This window comes from Kogia breviceps, chromosome 20 (assembly GCF_026419965.1).
Source record: "Kogia breviceps isolate mKogBre1 chromosome 20, mKogBre1 haplotype 1, whole genome shotgun sequence".
NCBI classification, from domain to species: domain Eukaryota; kingdom Metazoa; phylum Chordata; class Mammalia; order Artiodactyla; family Physeteridae; genus Kogia; species Kogia breviceps.
This window is the reverse complement of record NC_081329.1, coordinates 29774578-29798081: the sequence shown is the minus strand read 5'-3', so window position 1 is coordinate 29798081 and position 23504 is coordinate 29774578. Positions and strand designations below refer to the sequence as shown.

The 23504-nt window shown below is 39.0% G+C and overlaps 1 protein-coding gene across 3 annotated transcripts in view; it reads left to right on the top strand.

The window, feature by feature from the left end:
• Nucleotides 1–23504, top strand: part of KAT6A (lysine acetyltransferase 6A) — a 102443-nt gene that overhangs the window by 44368 nt on the left and 34571 nt on the right. For 2 of the 3 annotated variants that reach the window (XM_059049494.2, XM_067022314.1), the window contains exons 3-8: nt 6548–6656; nt 10349–10464; nt 11055–11136; nt 13880–14015; nt 15347–15663; nt 18334–18452. In XM_059049494.2, the coding sequence (XP_058905477.1) occupies nt 6548–6656; nt 10349–10464; nt 11055–11136; nt 13880–14015; nt 15347–15663; nt 18334–18452 (879 nt within the window). The remainder of the gene's footprint in view (nt 1–6547; nt 6657–10348; nt 10465–11054; nt 11137–13879; nt 14016–15346; nt 15664–18333; nt 18453–23504) is intronic. The other variant, XM_059049495.2, reaches the window with a different exon arrangement.

Here is a 23504-nt window from a genome sequence, read left to right as displayed (position 1 = left end):
GGAAAGGATTTGAAAGGAGCATGAGTTCACCCAAGGCCGTTGGTAGTGAAGGAATGAAGAACTGGGTGAAACCGAGAGGAGGGCTTGCCTGACTGGAAGAGGGACAGTGTATGTTAGAATGTCCAGCTCCAATACATTCATTTCCCAAAGTGACCTGTTATGGGCCAGTGTGCTTCCCTTCTAATATTGGAAAAAACGAATCGTGCAAACATTCTCTCAAAAGGCTTGCTTCTGAATTTTTTTGTGTGTGTGTAAGTGGTTAATGTAAAAAGTGAAACTAATTTAATTGGTTTCTCATTATTCTGTATGGTTTTTGTTTTGTATTTACTGACATTTATAAGTGCTTTAAAAATGTGAGTCCTGATTCTTTTTTTGTCTTCTCAAATTTTTATGTTACATTACAGTGCTTACCAAACAGTAGTATTTACCAGACTTCTTAGGCTTTGGATAGTATTTTGAAAAGGTAGCAATATTTGCTTTCCGTGTGCTCTCAGTCACTGAGCAGCATTTTGGTTTCCTTCACTATACCATACCTAAGAATAGTTCACTTTTCGTCTTTTCTAAGCTAAGACTTACCTCCTCTTTATCCTTTGGGTACTTATTATATATAATAGAGCCGTTCTTTTAGCTTTATTATACATAACAGTACTTCAGCAGTAGATATTAACTAATAAATGATATCTCTGCTGAAAAGTAATAAATTTCAAGTTGTGTGAAATAAATAGCCATTGAAGAAAGTTAATTTGCAGTTAAATTTACTTTACTTGATTATAATTGAAGTAGAAGAAACAGGATAAACAAATAGATCTGAACCACTAGAAGAATTCAAAGAGGTAGGTGAGGCCTGTAGTTTCAGGAAAAGTTAAATGTAAGGAAGAGAAGTTCAGTGGGTAGATTTGAGAGGAGCTTATGGTGGTTTAGAAACTGGCTGGATCACACAGCGGTCAGAAAAAGGTTTCAGCCTGAGACTGGTGCTTGATTGATAGACTTTTATTCTTAGACTTGTTTTACAAGAAAATTGTTAAGGCATAAGGGTGAGCTATTTTTATGTAATTGGATTAAAAGGTAACCAACTTCGGTGTAGGTACAGTGAGAATAAAATGCCTAATGGTTAGATTTAATAACTAATTTGTTATTAGTAATTAAAAACATTTTCATTTGGGGGAGAGTTAAAACTATATTTCTAAGTCTTAACTACTGCACTCAAAGTTAACATAATAAGGGGTTCCACAGGAACAGTTAAAAGATACAGGTTTTCAAGATAAGGACAAATTATAGTAATTGCTTCTCACCTTTATCAATTTTGACCTTATTACTTCAATCATATGACTTGTGATAATATGAAAAATCATAGCACTTAATACTTTTGTTCATTTTTTATTGTAAAATTTACATAAAATTTATTTTAAACTTATTTAGTGTACAATTCAGTGGCATTAAGTATATTAACAGTGTTTTATTTTAAAAATATTTGTTTATTTATTTATGGCTGCATTGGGTCTTTGTTGCTGTGCACAGGCTTTCTTTAGTTTCAGTGAGCGGGGGCTGCTCTTTGTAGCCGTGCGTGGGCTTCTCATTGCAGTGGCTTCTCTTGTTGTGGAGCACGGGCTCTAGGCGCATGGGCTTCGGTAGTTGTGGCTCGTGGGCTCTAGAGTGCAGGCTCAGTAGCTGTGGCACACAGGCTTAGTTGCTCCGCGGCATGTGGGATCTTCCCGGACCAGGGATTGAACCCGTGTCTCCTGCATTGGCAGGTGGATTCTTAACCACTGCACCACCAGGGAATTCCCTTCACAGTGTTTTAAAGAGATCACCACTATCCATTTCCAGAACTTTTTCATCATCTTAAGTCTGTACTCATTAAACAGTGACTCCCCATTCTCCCCTTCTTCCCAGCTTCTGGTGATCTCTATTCTACTTTCTGTCTGTATGAATTTAACCACTCTAGGTACCCCATATAAGTAGAATCATACAATATTTTTCCTTTTTGTGGTTTGCCACTTGATTTTTTTTAAAAAATGAGTTGCAACAATTATAGTTAAACATAAAAGTTTTTTGTATAATGTTTTTATAGTGCTTTATAGATATTTCGTATTTAAGTCTAAGAACGATACGACCATTATTATTGCTTAGTGCATGTTTGAGTATTACAGGGAGTCTTATATGAATTACATACTTCTTTCATACTCTTAACATTGGCTCTGCTAACTTGTCTCAATCATTTCTAGTGGTCATAAAATGAGAATTTGTAACTTTTAAGAAGTCACAAATCTTTATTGCCTGATAGCCTGTGACAGGATCTCTTAGAGGTTTCTGAAATCATAAGTCTAAGAGCAGGTTTTTTTTCCTTGAAAATTCTGGTGGTCACAGTTGCATAATTTATCATTCAGGTCAGTCTTGAAAGAAATCATTGCAACAAAACAGATTCTTGATTAGCCTTTATGTCAGTGTTTAAGAACAGAGACAACATAAAGGTAGATTTGAGGTCCTCAGAAGATATTAGAAAATGAAGACAGTGACAGGTATATAGTGGATTAAAAAATTAACGTCAGGTCTTGGAAAAATTAAAATTGGACTTTAATAAAGATGGGAATATCTCAGATGATGTATCTCAGTATTTAGAAAATGTCATTATATTTAAGATTGTCTAAATGATTGTGTTCAAAATTTATTTTCTTTCATGGCGTAACCTCATGTAATAGAGATCATTGGCCAAAATTTTTGCTGTTCTTTCTTTAATCAAAGTTATTTCCAAAAACTCAAGTCAGAATGCTACTCAACCATCTGTCTACTAATGGGAGCATCCACTGTGTATTTGCCTCAGTGCTGCCATCCAGTGAGTATAGTGGAGATCTCAACGTGGTGCTTAAGGCAGCCTAGGGCAACCCCTGACACAGGGTACAATTTTTTTTTTTTTTTTTTTTTTTTTTTTTTTGGTGGTACGCGGGCCTCTCACTGCTGTGGCCTCTCCCGTTGCGGAGCACAGGCTCCGGACGCACAGGCTCAGCGGCCATGGCTCACGGGCCCAGCCGCTCAGCGGCACGTGGGATCCTCCCGGACCGGGGCACGAACCCGTGTCCCCTGCATCGGCAGGCGGACTCTCAACCACTGCGCCACCAGGGAAGCCCCAGGGTACAATTTAAAGTGCCTCCTGCCACAAATCTCCCCCTACTTTTGAGAAATTGAATGGCAGTAGGTTGCTGTGACAGAAATCTTACTCAGTTATTGAGGCCCTGAAATCACTTGGTGAGATTACTTAGAAACAGTAGAGCTTTTTTATATTATTAAGATTATTATTGAGCTGTGCATAGCTCTATCAGGCTCATAACCAACTCATCGTTCTTTCTAAGGTACTGTTTTTCTTATTATTACCAGTTTTTCAAGGTACTTTGATTAATGTATTGAACAGCACTTCTCAAATGCATATTACATGCTAGGCACTGTTCTTAGTACTAGGAATACAGTCCTCAACAAACAGAAATCAGAGCCTTCATGGAGTTTACATTTAGTGGTGGACAAATGATAAGATACACATACACACACAATATTTTAATTAGTGAAAGGGGTTAAGGAGAAAAAGTAAAGCAAGGCAGGGGATTATTAATTATTGTAGCGGGTGAGTTGCTTTGAAGTGTTGGAGTGGCCACAGAAAGCCTTACTGAGAAGGTGACTTCTGCGTAGAGATCGGAAGGATCTAGGGGAGGGCATTCCAGATAGAAGGAAAGCAAATGCAAAGGCCTGGAACAGTTGACTTGTAAAGAAAGAGCAAGCAAGGAGGCTGGAGTAGAAAGTGAGAGGGAGAGAGCAATAGGAGATTAGGTCAGAGAGGCCAACTGTGGGCTTGTGTGTGGGGGGGGCAGGGTACAGGTCACATGGGGCTTTTAAGCTGGAAGTGCTTGGGCTGGATGGAGAGTTTGGGGCACCAAGCGACTGCTCTGATTTACCTTCTAACAGGCTCACTCTGGCTTCTGTGTTTAATGGTGTGTAAGGTCATTTGCTACAATTTTTTTTCTTGTTTTATTAGCTGTAGGAGTAGATTCACTTTATATAGATATGAGAACAGTCAGGTATAAGGACTACGTTTGGACAGTTCTGGGAACAGTGATTATATTGCATATCGTGTATCTCTATACATATTTTAAAAGACTTTACTTGTGGATTATCAATTGTTCTTATTTTATCTTTGTGATACAGGATAATTGAAATCAGCTGGTAGAGTTTTACTTGGAAAATGTTATGAATACCACTACCCCAGTACATTTCAGGATCAAATCTTACCGTGAACACAATGTAGTGTTAGCTTTTCTCCCTGATTTTCATGCTCAGTGGTATTTGGGGAATGAGAATGATCTGGAGTTGTAATTTTTTACGCACTTCACGATGTGGTTAGGCATATGCTAAAACAAATCACACAGTTAACTGATTAGCAGTTCTATTTGATCAACACAGAAAACCTCAGATTTATTTTGTAACCTAGATGATTTATTTAAACCACTTTTTTGCTTCTAGTTCATCAGCTAAAATGACTCATCCTCAAAGTACTGTTACTCTTTCCCAAACTGCACTTAAAAAATGCCCTGAAAATAATTTTTTTAAAAACCCCTGAAATAATCAATTAGTTAAAATATCACGATCACTGTTGGTAATAGTATTTCTTTATGGATTCAGTTTTGTTTTGGTAGCTGAAATATTTATTGTTTTTATGCTTGGTCCTATGATGTCAAAGAATAAACCTCTTCAGTGTACAGTGTTTAGTTCAAGGAAATTATGGCTATACTGCCATGTGTTGCTGAAAAGTATCTGTCTGTATAAAATTTGAGTCTGTTTGGACCGATGTCTTTAATTGACTTAACAAATTGCTTTCCAGCCTGTCTTATTTTCACACTGTAAATACCAATACTGTTTAAACTTTTTATTGCTGATAATAATCAAGTTGTTTTGTGTAGGGAGTAGTCAAGGTCTAAGACTGTGGTCGTTTGATAAGTACCAGAATAACTGAGTTACACTGCCTGCACAGCTCCAAGTTAACCACGCAGCCAGTATGTCTAAATCACTGCCCACCCCTTTCCCCCAACTTTAATGAAAGACTTGAATGAACTCAGTTATTTTGTTTGAGGTAGACAAAATTTAGTAATATGGAGCAGTGATCATATATTAAAAATAATAACGGCAGTAATGTTACAGGGAACATACAGGAACATATGGGGATAGTTTTGGTAAAGATTTCTTAGGTATGATTTTAAATAACATTTCTGCCATTAAGAACTTTATTGGGCTTCCCTGGTGGCACAGTGGTTGAGAGTCCACCTGCCGATGCAGGGGACACGGGTTCTTGCCCCGGTCCAGGAGGATCCCACATGCCGCGGAGCGGCTGGGCCCGTGAGCCGTGGCCGCTGAGCCTGCGCGTCCGGAGCCTGTGCTCCGCAATGGGGAGAGGCCACAACAGTGAGAGGCCTGCATAGTGGAAAAAAAAAAAAAAAAAGACTTACCTTTCACAGTTGATGACATCACCATCTTTTCAGTTGTTAGTCATGTTTAATTCCTTTTCTGTCACTTCCACAACTAGCTGGTTTCTGAGTCCATAGCTATGTTTTCCTATTCCATTCCCTTAGCTTTGGTTCAGGTTCTTACCGTGTCTTCACCAGACTATTGAAATCACTGTTTAAATGTTCTACCTATCTTTAGGTTTTCCGCAGTTTGTCTTTGTTATTGCTACTGGAATTATTTTTGTCAAATACAGTTGATCATCTCTTGGTTCAGTAACCTGTTTGTCTTTTCTTCAGGATAAAGTCCCACTTCTTTATCAGACATTGAGTGGCAATCTTGAAGAACTGGTCTAGTCCTCCTCCCTCCGCTTATCACAGAAGCCACATCCTTTAAGCACTAGCCTTGGCAGACTGCAAACCGAAGTTCACCTTGTTTATACTCTACCTGTATTGCCTTTCTCTCCATCCAGTGCTGTGGAGGAACCTAGAGGCCTAGGTTTAAACCTGCTTTTAACAATTACTATCTGTTGTCCTTGGACAAGCTTCTTAAGATACCATAACACACATGTATTAAGTACTGGCACTTAATATGTGTTATCTTCCTCGTTCAACCCTTCTCCTCCAAACCACAGTTGGAATTTATCTTTCCCATTTGTACAGAGCTCTTACTTTTCATTATGCTTATTAAACATCTTATTTTTCTCCTACATTACATGCCTTTTAAGGGTTGCTACTATGATTTCTTGTGCTTAATTCAGTTGAATTTTTCAAGCTTAGGTAATGGATTTGCTTTGCCTAATCCACACTGTATCATTTAGTTTCTAAGTGACCAACATGATTGGGATATGATTTTTTGGACCAAACTTGTCACTGCGGGGACCGTTTGTAAAGGCCCAGCCAAAGCAGCTTGGTAAAAACTCACCTACTTTGTTGGAAATTTAGGAGAGGGATACATTTGTCCTAAAGTTATGTGTAACTCTGGAAGGAATTTACAACTGTAATTGTAATGTCTTTATACTAAAAAAAAGCCCCAGTACCTGAGTGAATTGTGTTTTTCTTTACAGCCAGTTGCTGAACCAATCCCCATCTGTAGTTTCTGTCTTGGTACAAAAGACCAAAACCGAGAAAAGAAGCCAGAGGAACTAATCTCCTGTGCAGACTGCGGCAACAGTGGTATGTAGCCCGCGTGTCCTTGTGACACGTGCCCTCAGGCGAGAGGGTGTTTGACTGGGATTTGTACCATTGGTCCTTAAGAAGGGAACACTTTAATTTGATTCTGGTTTTAGGTACCAGAGATGAGCTTCTAGGTGAGGGAGGGATTTAAATGTATAGTTGAAATGTTTTATTCAGTTAAGTTAAATCAGGCCTCAGCTGTTATTGTTGTTTTTTAAAAAGCTTTCCACAGACTTATTTTTTCTGTTGGTCTTTATATTTCACTATCAAACATCTGTTCAAATCACAGCAATCAGTTAGAAGTTATTGCTGGTTTCTTTAATAATCACTACTTATCTTTCTTGATTTATGCCTCAGGCTTCACGAATAGAACCAGGATGATAACAGATTTGTTTTTCTTGATAGAAACTTACATATGTCACATTGGGAAATAGAGCGTTGACACTGCAATTTAGTGAGCTGTGTGAAACTCTGGGCTCTAAACAAGGTTTTGCAAAGAGTCTCCTAATTTGTCAATTCCAGAGATAGTCTTGGTCTGCATTTTAAGAACTTAACGAGGCTTTGCAGTATCTTTAATCATTGGCTTAATAGTCAGTGTTTTATACCAGTGACAAATAGGATTTAGTCCAGAAAGCAGAAAACACACTACATACTTCAGGGGGAGAGGAATTTAATACTAGAATCAGGTTTTTGTGAGATCGTTGGAAGGGCTGAAGAGGCAAGCTCTGGACTGGGCCTCAAGGACTGATTCCTGGGACGTTGCAGAACTGGCCCACCGGGGGGGCCACTGCATCTGCCTCCATCTGGAAGAGGTGGAAGTGGGAAGTACTGCAGAACCGTTGAGTTCTGTAGCTGGTGCTGAAATGCTGAAGTCAGCCATCGTCACAACTGCTTCTGCATAGCCATGAAGGTGGAGAGTAGTAGACACTGGCGTTTTCGTAACTTTTCATTAGAGAAGAGTATCAGGAAGAAGATGGTCTTTGCTTCATTACTACCTTTCAGAAATCACTCAAACACATCCCATTGGTAGAATTTAATTCGTATCTAGAGCCTAACTGTAAGAGAGTCTGGGAAGTATAGTCTTCAGCTTTTCGGTTTTTACATATAGAAGGCATTAGAAGGAGGTGGGAAGAGATCTTGAGTAGTGGTGACCATATCCAGCATAATACCACAAACCAAACTGAATTCTGGGTGGGTTTCACTGTTACATATAAACCATAAAATCATAAAAGGGACAAAAATATAGTGACATGTCATACAATATACAGTGATTTCCAAACTATTTTAGTAATGGAACCCTTAAGAAATCTTATGAGAACTCAAATATATAAAACAGATAAAAATGAATCTGCTTTAGGTGAGGTAGGAATGAAATGGGAGCAGGGAGAGGGTTGTGTTATAGCACTGCCTTCCAAGAAGCATTATATTTGAGGTGATCTTGGAGTTTCTGTAAGATAGGGAATAGTGTACTTTGAAAATCTTACTGTAGAGGGGACTTTTAAAGAACTAGTAAGATAAGTAACTATTAGTTACCATCGCTATAGAAATAAATTACTACAAAACTTAGCAGCTAAAAGCAACAACAAACATTGTTTATTTCATGTTGTTTCTTTGGGTCAGGAATTAGGGAGTGGCTTATCTGGGTGGTTTTGATTTGGGATCTTTCATGAGGTTGCAATTAAGATTTCAGGTCCTGTGCTTGTGTCATCTGAAGGCTTTCATGGTGACTCATTTACCTGGCTGGCAAGTTAATGCTGCCTGTTGACAGGAAGCCTCAGCTCTTTGCCCTGTGGACCTTCCCATAGGGCTGCATGAGTGTCCACAGGTGGTGGCTGATTCCCCCAAGCAGGTATCTGAGAGAAAGAGCAACGTGGAATTGGCAGCATCTCTTATACTTACCTAAGAAGTCATGCTGTCATTTCAGCAGTATCCTGTTTGGTGTGGGAGAGAACTACACAAGGGCGTGAACTGGTGTTGTTGCCAGGAGGGCTGCTTGGAGCTTGCCTATCAGAATAACCAAGGAAGAAAGTATGGACATGGTCAAGTATACGAAATTTGGAATTGTTCAAATTGAGAACTAAAATACCCCAAATTTTAAAAAGCAAGAATTGTTTGAGAAAAATAATTGAATTAAATATGGCAAGGGGCCAAAAGCTCTAAAGTATAGAGCGCGTGCTTACGTTTCTAAACGTGAAGTGTGGGGGCAGAGCCTATGAATAGGCAGTTCACACGAGAGAAAGTTAAGAGTTGAGCGTGTGAAAAACGTTCTACCCAAATAATAATAGGAACGCACACCAAAGCAGCAGCGAAGTGTTACTTTATAGCTTTTATAGAGCTCAAAAGATAAGAGAGCCCAAACTGGAGCTGATAAAATTGTGGTAAAATATTTGTGCTCTGCTGGTGGCACTGGGTATTATATCATAGGATTTGAAGCATGTTTTGGCAGTGCAAGTCTACCTCTCAAGCTATAGCAATGTTTATTTCATCTCACTCACCATCTCCTCTTTCAGGAATTTATTCTCAGGAATTAACTTAAAAGAAGGAAAGAATCTATCATCATGAAATAATTCACTTTAGTGATCTAATAACTGTTATGGGTAATTGTCTAAATATTTGCAACAGGGAAATGGTCAGGTAGGTTATAGTGTGTCCAGTCAGTGGAATATAATCAGTTTAAGGAATGTAAATATAAAGTTTGCTTGAATAAAATAATGAAGAAAAGCAAAACAAAGCCATATATATTCTGTAATTAAAACCATGCAAGGGCTTTGGTTAGCTTACAAAGGAAGAGTAGGACACGAAAATGGCTATTCTAGGATGATGAGATCATGGGTGAGGTTTTTTTACACCTCTTCCATTTTCCTTGGATGTTAGTGATGTTTTGATGGTACATTTCTTATCATCTCTTAAAAGAGAAAATTATTTAGGGATAGAAGAGGGAGGAGAGAAGATAATTTAACCAACCTTTTCTCTCACTGAAGAAAAATAAACATAACCAATTTTTAGAGGAAAGGGACAAATCTTTTCAGAGTTAAGAGCAAATTAGCTACCCTAAGTTTTTGAGAATCAAACTGATACTAACTTTTGGGAGAGGAAACATTTTTTTCTGTTACTATTAATTTTGATCACAATAGAAATATTGCTTAGGTTTTAGTTTTAGCTTGAGTGCCTTAAATCATGAGCACATAACTCACTTTTAAATGAAGGGATTTTAAAAATATATTTTTTAGTTATAAAAGTAACATGTTATTGTTTTAAAAATGAGAGCACAGAAGGATATAAAGTAAAATGTAAAATCCTTTTCCTGCAAAATATTTATAGCTCTATATCCTAGGATGTTACAGTTGTAAACAGTTTTTGTGTTACTCTTCCAGAAATGGCCCAGGCATGTTTTGTATTCGTATGCATGGGAGCATGTGTACACACATAGTGCTTTAATTAGTACAGGCTTAATAAAAAGTTTGGAGTCTGTCAAGTTTTCTTATAATCAGATTGGGGAGGGTGATGTATTTAGCACACAGAAAACTGAATTGAGTGCCCAGTCCTGATGAAGCATGTGTGGCAAGCTTCCAGGGGCTTCTTGTTTTCCTTGATGTTTTGATTTAAGAAAATTGCCCTTTTCTACCTCATTCCTTTAATACAGTTACAAAATGATTCTTGATTGTTTCATTTGCGAACTTTCCCCTTATTAGGTCATCCATCCTGTTTAAAGTTTTCCCCCGAGCTAACGGTTAGAGTGAAGGCCTTACGGTGGCAGTGCATCGAGTGTAAAACGTGCAGCTCCTGTCGAGATCAAGGCAAAAATGCAGTGAGTATCTTCGTCTTCCAATGTGAATATTTCATTTAGAAGTAGAACGTACAACTGGCATTTTCCTCTAAGTATGGTTGGTTAATTTCCGTCACTTGGTCCAGCAGAATTTAGAACAGTAGCTCCTTCAAGTTACACATCATTAGTTTAGCATACTTGCTCATTGACACTTGGATGATTTCTAGGTAGTTTCTAAAGCACCTTAATTGTATGTTTGCAGAGAGACTAGCTACTTTAAAGAAATACTCGTGAAATTTGTTTGAGTAATATGGAGGTATTCGTTTAGGGATGGTCAGTTGTATTAATTACAGTCATCTGTTTCTCTTCTTTTATTAAAACAGACTAAAGTTAGCTTGTATCTGGCTACTGGATAAACTTAAAAGTAATGAAACTTTAGTTCTTTATTAAAGATGGATGAGGCAAAACTTGCTAACTCAGGCTGTCCGTTTACTCAGCTAATACAAATTAAGGGAACTTTTATTATTCTGGTAACTCATCTTCTTTATGGAAAGGAGCTTCCTAGGTTTCATGAAGTCATGATCCTTACATGTTTCGCAAGGTTGAACCGAACTGTTCTTTCTCTTCTTTAGGATAACATGCTCTTTTGTGATTCCTGTGACCGAGGTTTTCACATGGAGTGTTGTGATCCACCACTCACCCGAATGCCAAAAGGTAAGACATACTTTCTGAAACCAGCCTGGCGATATAGAAGGGCAGGTTAGTGAAAGCGCTTTTCAGTCTGCTTTGTTACGATGAGAGAATCGTTTGCATCTCTCTATTCGGTGTCTAAGTAGGAAGAGAGCGCGCAGTCACCCTCAAGGTGGGGATAGTCTTTCTCTTTAGGCATCCTAACATTCTTATGTGGTGCCGATTTATTATTAGTTTCCTCTGTTTTCATTATTTAAGTATCCATGGAGGATGAAGGTGTTCATTTATAATTTTTTGCCAGCTCTATAGCTAGAGGCCAAAATACTTGCCTTATAATAATAAGTAATAGTAATAAGAAGTAATAGTTTGAAATATCTTATTTCTTGAAAGGAAGAAGTGAAATTGTATTAGGTCATGTTGATTATATCACAGCTCATCACTTTTGAGGGGCCTAAAGCTATTAGGGCCTCTGATTTATTGAAAACCTTAAAAATTTTATAACATTTTGCAAACAACAGGTGCCCAAATCAGAAGCATACAGCTTAATAATGTTATTCTATTCTTTTGACTCCTGTTCTTTGAAAGGTGTTTAGTTGGGATACAGTTGCCTGTTGGTTGGATTTCCATCTTGTCATATGCTTATAGTTTTAAAAAAAATTCATCAGTCTTCCCTGCTTTGTCTTACCATAAATTCCATTTTCAACTCAGATTTTGTGATTTATAGGTTTCTTAAGTAAAATGCTTATGGGATACTTGATGTGTCTGTTTGAAGAAATTTTTCCTGTTGATGGAAAGGGACTCAACCTTAGTTATAGTCAAATTATTCCACTTCAGGATTTAACTTGAGTCCCTCTGTGCCACTATTGAGTGTCACCTTTTGAAGAGCCTACATTTGTATGTATTGGAAGCATAAGTATCCCCCATTTCCTGCCTCTTCCGTTTACTTGAAATGTGGAGAAGAGGCCTTCTGAGAGTCCGTCAGGATAGTAAAGGTTTTCTTAGGACTTCATTCCTGTGTGTTTAATGCCTACAAAAGAAGTTTTATGGAAGCTTAAAGCAGGCAACATTTTATTTTGAAATAATTTCAGATTTACAGAAACATAGTACAAATAATACAGAGAGTTCTCATTGTACCCTTGACTCAGCTTCCCCTAATGTTAACATCTTACGGTTATTGAAACCAGGAAACTAACATTGATTTGATGTGATTAATTTACAGACCTTATTTGAATTTCTGGTCCTGAGAATCCAATCCAGGATGTCACATTACATTTAGTTGTCACATTTCCTTACTCTCTTCCAGTCAATTCCTCTGATTTTGTCTTTCCTGACCTTGACACTTTTGAAGAATACTGGCCGAGTATTTTGTAGAAAGTCCTTCGTTTTGGGTTTGTCTCTTTCTTTATCGTGATTAGATTGAGGCTATGCAGTTTGACAAGAATACTAGAGGAGTGATGTTGTGCCCTCTTAGTGTATCATAACAGGGGTATATTATACTGGTGTGTCTTATTACTAGTGGTGTTAACTTGGATCACTTGATTATAGTGGAGAGACTTGACAGACACCTTAAAGTTACTCTTTTTCTGCTTTGTATCTCCTTTAGCATCAGTCATTGATTCGTGCATGCACCATTTTTTACTGTGGTCTTTGTCTACATAGTGATGATTTTTCTATTTCCATCATTTCTTCTACATTCACTAACTGTAATTCTGCTGTAAGAAAGAGTGGTCCCCAGCTGTGGGATGATCTGAGGTGAGGCCTGTTTGGCAAACTTTAGTTTTTGCTGTCAGAGCTCCCATCCTGGCTTCTGAAGCCGATATGGATGCCCTGGGGTGGGCACCACCTGGCTCCCACGGGCTCCCAGGTTTGACTCCATCCATTTGGAGTGATTTGGGGACCCCAAAGCTTTTGCTCCTGTTGGTTTGTCCCTGACGGCAGACAAAGCCTCGTGCTGCCCTCAGTTTTCTCCCTTTATTTCTTTTGAAGAACCAGTTTTTCACAGTACTTGTCCTGATTGTTTTCATAGTGTTCAAATCTGTACTTTTATATGTAGGGGGAAATAATTTTATCAACACTAATCGTTAATAAATACCGTATTAAATTGTCATGAAGGAGTTCTTGTTTAATAAATGGACGTGTAAAAACAAAACAAAACAAAAAACCAAAAAAAGAAAAAGAGTGATCCCTTTCTCCCACTTATTTATTTATTCAGCTATTCAAATCGTTATGGACTCATGGATATTTATTTTATTCTATGGCTTATAGTCGATTGCTGTGATTATTCCTTTTTTTCTGGATTGACCCAGATCTGGCTGTTGGGAGTTCCTTCACGTTGGCTTCTGGGTCCTTTTCACATGCCTTCATCATCTGTTGAGCACTTCTTTATTTCCTGGCACCACAAGCTGTTCCAGGTTATCTTGTATTTTCCCAGCTCCAGTCCTGGACTCAGCCATTCCTCTATGGGAACCTGGCTTCTTTTCTTGCAGAACAGTAATTAGAAGCCCGTATGTGGGTTCTGGGTATAAAGTGAGGATTAGTGGACTTCAGCCATGTGTGGCCTTCAGGATATTTGTGAGTCTCTTCCAGTTGTTTGTAGAGTTTTGTGTGTGTATGTTTTCATGTTTATTTTTCTGGGGGGCTTTTATCAGATTTTCAAATGAGAGTCCTTGACCTGAAAGAGGTTAAGAACTCCTGGCTTGGAGTATCTGAACGCTTTCAGTGTATTTATGTCCATTGTGCTTTTATGTGGAATTTTCTTTCTTTATAGGCATGTGGATATGTCAGATATGTCGACCTAGGAAAAAAGGACGAAAACTTCTACAGAAGAAGGCGGCACAGATAAAACGGCGCTATGCTAATCCAATAGGACGTCCAAAAAACAGGTTAAAGAAACAAAACACGGTGTAAGTTGTACTTGTGGCAAGGTGAGGGGAGAAGAGCGTAGGGTCTTCTCTGTAGCACAGGGTTCACTTGTTTGCTCTGTGAAAAGACACGCAGTTGTCACAGCTGCCACGTTTATGTAATAATAATGGCTAACTCTTACTGAGTTCTTAATAAAGTGCCAAGGCACTCACTGTTCTAAGTGCTTGACGTGTGTTAAATCATTTAATTCTCCCACCAGCCCAGTGAAGTAGGTACTGTTGGTACTCTCCTTTTTCAAAGGAGGAAACTGCAGTCTAGAACGATTAACTTGCATAGTTTGTAGTAAGTGTTCAACTGAGATTAAAACCCCAATAGGCTGGCCCCAAGGTCTGGCTCTAAACCGTTACCTTAGATTGCTTCTTTTACCTAAACAACACGGAAGAAAAATTACGTTATTGAAGCATTTCACAGATTCTTCTCTTGATGTAATCTCAGTAGTTTATTTCTGTTATATGTACAGATTGCTGGAAAGCTTCTCCTGTTGAGGTCATAGCTAAGTCCCATTTCTGTGTCCTGAAGTAAAATAATGTAAATTTTCATCTGTTAGCAGAAATCAGGGATATAATTATCTCTTGTGGACTAGAAAACTGGGCTAGGTCTGGAGGAGGTGGGGCAAGATTAAGTAGCTAATTTTCTCTTTTCTTTGGAGTATCTCTACAGTAATTCACCTTTGATGATATGTAAGCTATCTTTAGGCCTGTCAACCTCTCACAAAATTTACCCACCCTTTGTACACTTAAGACGAAGGTAGTATAGCTGAAATGAGTGGGCATTAGCAGCTTGAAATACATAGAACCAGTATTGTAGTTCATACTTTAAATCTTAAATCAAGCTTTAACTTTCCTGTAAAAAGATCTTTTGATTCCTGACTTGCAGAGAGTAACCCATCCTTATGTTTAGAGGTAAGAGTATAACTCTGAGTTGGTGCAGAGATCCTTGGACTTCATACCTGGAAAGGTCTTAGTTTTTCTCTGGTACGACTCTCATTGTATAGATGAAGACACTGTTGTTTGAAGAGAATGTGATTTGTCCAAGATGTGCAGCTAGTAAGTGGCAGAATTATGGCTCAGATATGCCCTCTGACTCCTGGCCTAGGATTCGTTTCACTGTAAAATGAATAGGCTTCCCAGAAATAGATGTTTCTAATAATGTTACTTTTTAGTCATATAATATTTACAGTTTCTGGAATATTCTTAACAATATAGATTTTTAAAATATAGTTGTAGGTTATTTACTGTGTGTTATATATTAAATAGAAACCATGTAAAGATTTCTTTTTAATAGTTTCCCTTTTCCCTGTTTGATTCTTTAGGTCAAAAGGTCCCTTCAGCAAAGTTCGAACAGGCCCTGGAAGGGGTCGGAAACGTAAAATCACTCTCTCCAGCCAGTCAGCATCGTCCTCAGAAGACGGATATCTAGAGCAAATAGACGGCTTGGACTTCTGCAGAGATGGCAGCGTCCCCTTGAAGTTCAATAAGAAAACCAAAGGGCTCATCGATGGCCTTACCAAATTCTTTACCCCGTCCCCCGATGGGCGGAAACCTCGAGGGGAAGTGGTGGACTACTCTGAGCAATACAGAGTCAGGAAAAAGGGCAGCAGGAAACCAGGCACTTCAGACTGGCCCGCAGGTGAGAGCTCGTTCACTGAGCAGCCAAGAGTGTGCTGAAGCGTGTTATTTGGAGGAACAGTAGCTATCTGGAGTAGATTTATATTTGATTATTAAGAAGTGGTCTTGGACTGTAAGAGTGTGCTAAAGGTATGTATGTAGGTGATACTCAGGTGATAACTGTGGCAGGAACTTAGAGGCTAGAGATGCAGTTGGAGAACGGCAAGTAGGAGTTTTAGACAAAAGAAGATGCTTTTTGGGTGGAGCCACAAAGAATCCGCCTACAGAAGTTTGGTGTATAACCTTGACTCAAGGATAACTTTACGTAATAGTTCATAAATTACAAAATAAATTCTGTGATGAACATCAAGATGCTTACTCTGTTCCTGGAAGGAAATTGCAGAGTATAGGTAAATATTGGGTTGGCCCAGAAGTTCGTTTGGGTTTTTCCAAGCCTGAACGAAGTTTTGGGCCAACCCAGTAAAATGCTGTTGATCTGAGCATAAGTGAAAGACCAAATTATATGCAAATATGATGAGGTCATTGATTTTTCTACTTCAGATCTTGGCAAATACAGTTGTAATTTTTCATGGATTATAGTTAAAAAGAGAGAGAAAGAGAACCACAGCTTCAGACCATCTGCTTATGTGTCAGGCCGAGGTCCCTAGTTTTCAAAGTAGAAAACATCTGTGGAGAAGAGTTAAAAGTATAGCAGGTAATTCAAGTCAGAGGAGAACATTTTGATGAGCTGTCCAGATAATCAGAGCTGGTCTCATCGCTGTTGAGTTGTGAGAGCCTAACCCTGTGAAGAAAGTTAGAAAGGGCTCTGAGGAGAGCAGACGAACAAGAATGGGCTCTTGGATCCCAGGGCCGAATCTGGAGTGTCTCATGTGCTGCAAGGACTGCCTTAGCTTTTATTTCCTCCCCTGCAGTGCCCCATTGGTGACTGTAGTCACTGCCTCACCGTTCCTGCTTCTATCAATGGTTGATCGGTCCACTGCAGGGGAGGAAAATCCTCTTCGTTGTCAGGCCCCCCTTTCTATGCTGTATTGATTGGCTTTTCACCTGAGTGGCAATCAACTAACTACAATTTAAGCATTTAAGTACTTTTCATGTCTTTATCGGCCATGTTGACTGTAGATAAGCTCCACTCTGAGTGCATTTATCTCAGAAAAAATGCAAGCCATTTAGGTTGGATTTAGGAAGGAATCTCTTAAAGCAGATCGTGATAAAAGGCATTTTTGAATTAACCATTTCACTGGTGGTGGATTATTAGAAGAATCTGCTGGAAAGTGTTAGAAATTATTAGAGCAAATGTATAAAGTATATGGAGAACCAGTATTGAGCTTTTGGCATTGGTATGAGCTTTTGCCTTAGTTGGCTCTGTCATTTTCTTTATGAATTGTAGAGTTTAAGAAGCAGTCTGGGGCTTCCCTGGTGGCACAGTGGTTGAGAATCCGCCTGCCGATGCAGGGGACACGGGTTCGCGCCCTGGTCGGGAAGATCCCACATGTCGCGGAGCATCTGGGCCCGTGAGCCATGGTCGCTGAGCCTGCGCGTCCAGAGCCTGTGCTCCGCAACGGGAGAGGCCATAACAGTGAGAGGCCCGTGTACCACCAAAAAAAAAAAAAAAGAAGCAGTCTGCACCATCTGATACAATGCTGCGGAGCACGGTGCTAGATCTGTGCCTGCGTCCGCCTGTGTCATGCACTAGGGGGCACTAAAGGCACAGAGTGTCTTCAGATTATATATGTATTTTTCTGTTTAGGAATATTGTCAAGAGTGAGTCCTTGTCCTTCTTCTTACACTAAATGAGTAACTGTATGTGCAACTGATGTTTAAAAGAGAACTATCTGTCACTAATGGGTTTTTTTCAGCCATACTCAAACAGAGAGGAAGTGAGACCACATCAGTGTCTCTTCAAATGCAAAGGATAGTGATCTAGTTAATCCCCCAATGCTCCTTTCGCTCATTTCTCTACCCACTTGAGGAAAGTGCATCATTTAGTGTATGCTTATTATAATTTGTCATACTTACCCAGAGGACTACCATCTGCGATAGTCAGGCTTTGGAGTTTGTGCTTTAAAAGAGTACCCAGAATGTGACGGGAGTTGGTAGTACTTGGCATCAGTTAAAGTAGCTCTTTGAAATACATCTTTTTGTTGAGATAAGAATGTATTGGCCTTATGAACATTGCAGAATCATTGAGAATTTTAAAAGGAGCAAAATTTCCTTGTTTTGCTCTGAAGTGATGAAAATTATGTCTTGCTATAACATAAACTTCTTCCATACTACCAAAGAACGAAGAAGCAACATTTGCATATTGACATGTTAAACTCATATTAAAAGTTTTATATTCATGTTGTTTCAAAATAGACTTCATACTTCTTAGACCTTTTTCCTGTTCTACTTTTATATGTATGTATGTATATACTGAAGTATAATCTCTTTTAATGAAGTTTAAATTTAGTTGTTTAGTATTTTTAAGCAGCTTTAAGTCAATTCAGGGTTTTCATTATAAGGCAGATATAATATGTACATATTGTTTATTGACTAGTATCTTTCTGGGAGTCAGTTTAATGTTATCCTCTTCTCTTTTATATAAATAATATTAAGACTTCTGAAATTTGTTCTAGTTCATGTACTAAACTGAAGGTAGCATTAATAACCTGAGCCCTTTCTTAATGTGCAGACAATCAGGATGGCTGGGACGGCAAACAAGAAAGTGAGGAACGGCTTTTTGGGAGCCAGGAAATCATGACTGAGAAAGATATGGAATTATTTCGTGATATCCAAGAACAGGCACTGCAGGTAAAGTTGAATATTCAGATGGGACAAACAGCTTGTTCATGGATGAGAAACAGAGGATTAATTATGTTGTGGGTAAAGCAGTAATAGCAATTTATCCATCTGATCTGCGAATAGATGTGGTCAGTGCGTGTGCATAGTTTGCTGGTTAAGGTGTTCTTTTCAAATGCATGATAACTGCTTTGGTTTTGCAGATAAACACGCCGTTTTGACTACCAGTATCAAATGAGCTTGGTTTATTTATCAATAATTTCTGTCTTATGTATGAAGAAGAGTTTAGGATTATACCAACAAACAAAAACCAGGCCTCTCTCAAGTGATAAAACACATATTCATCAATTCAGGAAATATTTATTAAATGCTTCTGCCTTAATCCTTTGTTAACACGTAGCAAGATATAAATGTACAGACACAGAACCTACTTATGTGCCAGATGCTAGAGATGCCAAGGTAAATGACAGGATTCCTTCTCTAGCCAGGAGAGACTTGTAAATAGATAATTTCCTTAATGTGAAAGTTTAATTATAGAATACATGGAATTTGGGGAGTATGGGAGGCAAGTATGTACTTCTGTCTGGGGAGGTCAGAGGAGGATTCACTGAGGGGAAATACTACTTGAGGTGGTCTTAAGAATGTATAGGAGTTTATCAGGATGACAAGGAATGGGGTCCCATATAATCAGAAGTAACAGAAGTGCGAAGATTTGAAAATGGGGGAAAATGTGAAGAATACAGGGTGTAGATAATGGCAGGAGAACAGATTGGAAGAGTGCAGGGGTAGATCATAAAGGCTCTTTTGGGTTGTGTTTATTTATCTTTTGTCTTTTCCTTCTTTGCCTCCAACTCACTGTGTAAGCCAAGTTGAGTTCTGTCTTTTTTCTTGAAATTAAGAATTTATAAGGCTGATGCTGGGGATTCCTGTTGCATAGGTGAGACTCTTTGGATTAAGAGACCCATTAGTGAATAGATTGTTTAGGTAGAGTTTTTTTGTTTTGTTTTGTTTTGTTTTTTGCGGTACGTGGGCCTCTCACTGCTGTGGCCTCTCCCGTTGCGGAGCACAGGCTCCGGACGTGCAGGCCCAGCGGCCTCCCGGACCGGGGCACGAACCCGTGTCCCCTGCATCGGCAGGCGGACTTTCAACCACTGTGCCACCAGGGAAGCCCTAGGTAGAGTATTTTTGAAAACTAAAGACAACGGTATAAATATTCAGCAAACATTTACTCGGCATTTCACCGTCTTATGATTTAACCAGGTATTGGCTTTGAGTCAGGTAGATCTGAGGTCAAGCCTTGGTCTGTCATTTACTAACTTCTACTTCAGGCAAGTTGCTTAACCTCTGAAGGCATATTCTTTTCCGGACAATAAGTTAAAAAAAAAAGTGTTATAGGTACTGTAGTAGAAAGTTACATTGATGTTCAGTGGGAATTCGAAGGAGTTCTTCACTTTTTAAGAACCTTTTTTTCTTCCTGAATAAGTTGCAGACATATGCTAATGCTTTTTATTCCTGCTTATTTGTGTGTATTTCCTAAAAACAAGGACGTTCTTATACGTGACCACAGTACAGTCATCGCATCAGGAATTTAACACCAATGAAGCATGTTGCCTAATCTGGAGATTTTAATCAAATTTCACCAGCTGTACCATTAATGTTCTTTATAGCAAAAGGAAAAAAAAAGCCTTGTCCTGGTCCACTGTCCAGTCCAGGATCATGTGTTTCGTTTACTTGTTGTGTCTCCTTAGTCTGCTTTAACCTGGAACACTTTCTCAGTCTTTATCTTTCACGCCCTCGACGTTTTTGACGTGTGCAGGTCATTTATTTTGTAGAATGTCTACAGAGGTGACGTGTCGTCGTCAGCGTGTCATACCAGGAGGCACGTAGTAGGTGTTCGTCCTGTTACAAGTGATGTTAACTTGATCACTTGGTTACAGTGGTCTCGTGCCTTGTTTCTCCTCTGTGAAATCATTTGCCCTCTGTTATTATTGATATGTATCTTGTGGAATACACTTTATGTAAATATCCTGTTTCTTATCAAATTTTACCTGCTAGACTTTGCTGGTTGCTTTAGATGGAATTAGATGATTTTCTGATTCCATCATTTATTTTATGTTTATTAATTGGTGAACTGCTGTAAGGAAGGGCTTTTCCTTCTTCCTGTCTATCAGTCTATCCATCCATCCCTCCCTCCATCCATATGTCTGTCTATCTATGACTTGTAGATTCTTATTTTATGAGTTATCTTATCATTTGTTGCTATTGATATTTGTTTTGATGCTCAGATTGTTCCAGATTTGGGCAGGGGGAGCTTCAAGCCGGCCCCTGCATCATTCCGACGTGTCTCTGTCATTTTTCCCCCCACACAGATTGAGAACATTTATTGTGATTTTAATCTGTACCTCACCCTTAACTTTGGTTTTTGTGTGTGTGTTACTTTCTCCAATTTATTCTGTTCATTTGGCGATTTTTAAAATTGAGGTATAATTGACATATGACGTTGTATTAATTTCAGGTGTACAACAAAATGATTCGATATTTGTATAGTCCATATTCATATTTACTTCTGGCCACAGCAGTATATCCTAGGCTCTTGTTGTTCTAGTTATAGATTCAACCATTTCTCTAACAATCTCTGGTTCCTTTTATTGGAGAATAGGAGTCAGTGGTAGTTCTGTTCTTTTACTTGCTCAGGCCCAAAGAGTGTCATCCTTGATTTTTTTTCTGTCTCATGCTCTGTGCATATTCGGTTCATCAGCAAATCCTGTTGGTTCTACCTTCACAATATATCCAGAATATGACTACTTCTTTTCCCTTCCACCTCTGTCTTAGCCTAAGCTGCCATCACCTCTTGCTTGGGCTGTTGTAATGTCTCCAGACTCATCTACTTGCTTCCACTCCTGTTCCTCACCCCAATCGTTAGTCTATATTCTTTATACAGGGCCCGGAGTAAATGTTTTCAAACATACCACTCCTCTGCTCAGAAAGCCCTCCGGCGTCTTTCAGTCTTGCTTCGATTGTTTAAAAAGGCCCACCGTGACCTTGTGCCTGCCCACCTCTTCCACGTTGTCCTCCCACTCTTGCCCTTGTTGGCTCTGCTCCAGCCACAGGCCTCCTTCTCTTCCTCAGACACACCAGGCACCTCGCTGCCTTGGAGCCTCTGCACTTACTGCTCCCTGTCTGGATTGCCCTTCCTCTGGCCCAGACGTCTAGTTGGCTCACTCTGTTTAGGTCTCTGCTCCTGTCACCCATCAGAGAGGCCCTTCCTAAATCCCAGACTGAAATAGCATACGTTTATCCCCACTGTATCACTCTGTGTCCCCCTACCTGCTTGCTTGTCCTATATAGTACTTACCACTTCCTGAATGTAAATATTTATTTCTAGAATGTAAGTGCCTTGAGAACAGGCACTTTCTTTTGGGTCACTGCTTTATACCAAGTACCTGGAATATAGTAAAGGCTCAGTAAATATTTGTTTAATGAATAGATGTTTAAATGAAATTTTCTGCTGGGAGAAACGGGCCAGGAGTTGGAATAATAGGAGTGTGAAGAGAAAGATGACTAGGGAGAGTTAAAAGGGGTGCTGAGCCTTGCTGAGACCGAGTGGAGACAATATAAATTTGTATTGACAATAATCTGGCTAATTGTGTATTTCTTCCAGCATTTTATTAAACTTGTGATTGTCCATGTATGTATCTGGCACCAAATAAATAACTAGACATTTGAATTCTAATCTGTGCTTATTTTCATTGGCAGTGCACTGAAATTCTGATGATGGTGGTATTTCTGCATGAGGTTCATTCATTTGGAATTCATGTGCCCGGCATGGATCTAGAGTTATAGGCTGAACAAAAGGTCATAGCTTCTGCCTTCATGAAACTTTGCCTCATGAATGAGACAGATAGTAAACAATCATACAAATAAATCTGTTATGACAAACTGATAAGTAATAGGAAGAAAATAAGAATGCAGGGAGAGGTTATAGCAGACACTTCCTCGTCCGGGTGTCTGGGATTCCTCTTAGGGCAGTGGTAATGTACACAGGGACCTAAAGGTTGAGTGGAGAGTCAGCAAGGCACAAAACTACTAAGAAGAATGTTCCAGACATAGGGGCTGCCTGTGTAAATGTCTAGAGGCATAAAGGAGCTTGGTAAATTTGAGAAACTGAAAGAAAGCCAGTATAACCAGAGTACAGTGAATAAAAGTCACAAAAGATGAAGCTGAAGAGATAAGCTGAGGACATGAGTTAGGGTTAGGGTTTTTATTGTAACTGTAGTGGGAAACCATTGAATGATTTTTTTAGAAAATTCTTTTCCATCATGGTTTATTATAAGATATTGAATATAGTTCCCTATGCTATACAGTAGGTCCTGTTGTTTATCTCTTTTGTATATAGTAGTGTGTATCTGTTATTCCAAACTCCTAACTTATGCCTCCCTGTCCCTTTCCCCTTTGGTAACCATTAGTTTGTTTTCTCTTTGTGAGTCTTATTTCTGTTTTTTAAATAAGTTTCATTTGTATCAATTTTTTTAGATTCTACATATAAGTGATATCATATGATATTCATCTTTCTCTGATTAACTTCACTTAGTATGATAATCTCTAGGTCCATCCATGTTGCTGCAAGTGGCATTATTTCATTCTTTTTTATGGCCGAGTAGTATTCCATTGTATATATCTACCACATCTTCTTTAATCATTGAATGATTTTAACAAGGATATAGAAAGATCAGATTGCATTAATTTTTTTGGAGGGGGGCACTCTATGAGGAATGGACTGGAATTAGGCAAGAGTCAAAGCTGGGAAACCAATTTAGAGGCTTTTTCAGTGATCCAGATGGAAGAAGATGGTGACTTAGACTAGAGAGGTGGCAGTGGAAATGGGAGAGAAGTGGATGGATAGACGGAGTCAGCAGAACTTGGTGGTAGATTCAATGTGCAGCGTAAAGGAGGGAGCGGGAGGTTGTCAAGGACAGCTCCCAAGCTCTCTGACCTAATGTAACAGAGAAAGTGGGTTGAAGCCAGTGGGGAGAGTCACTATTGATTAGATTAGATGATGTTTTT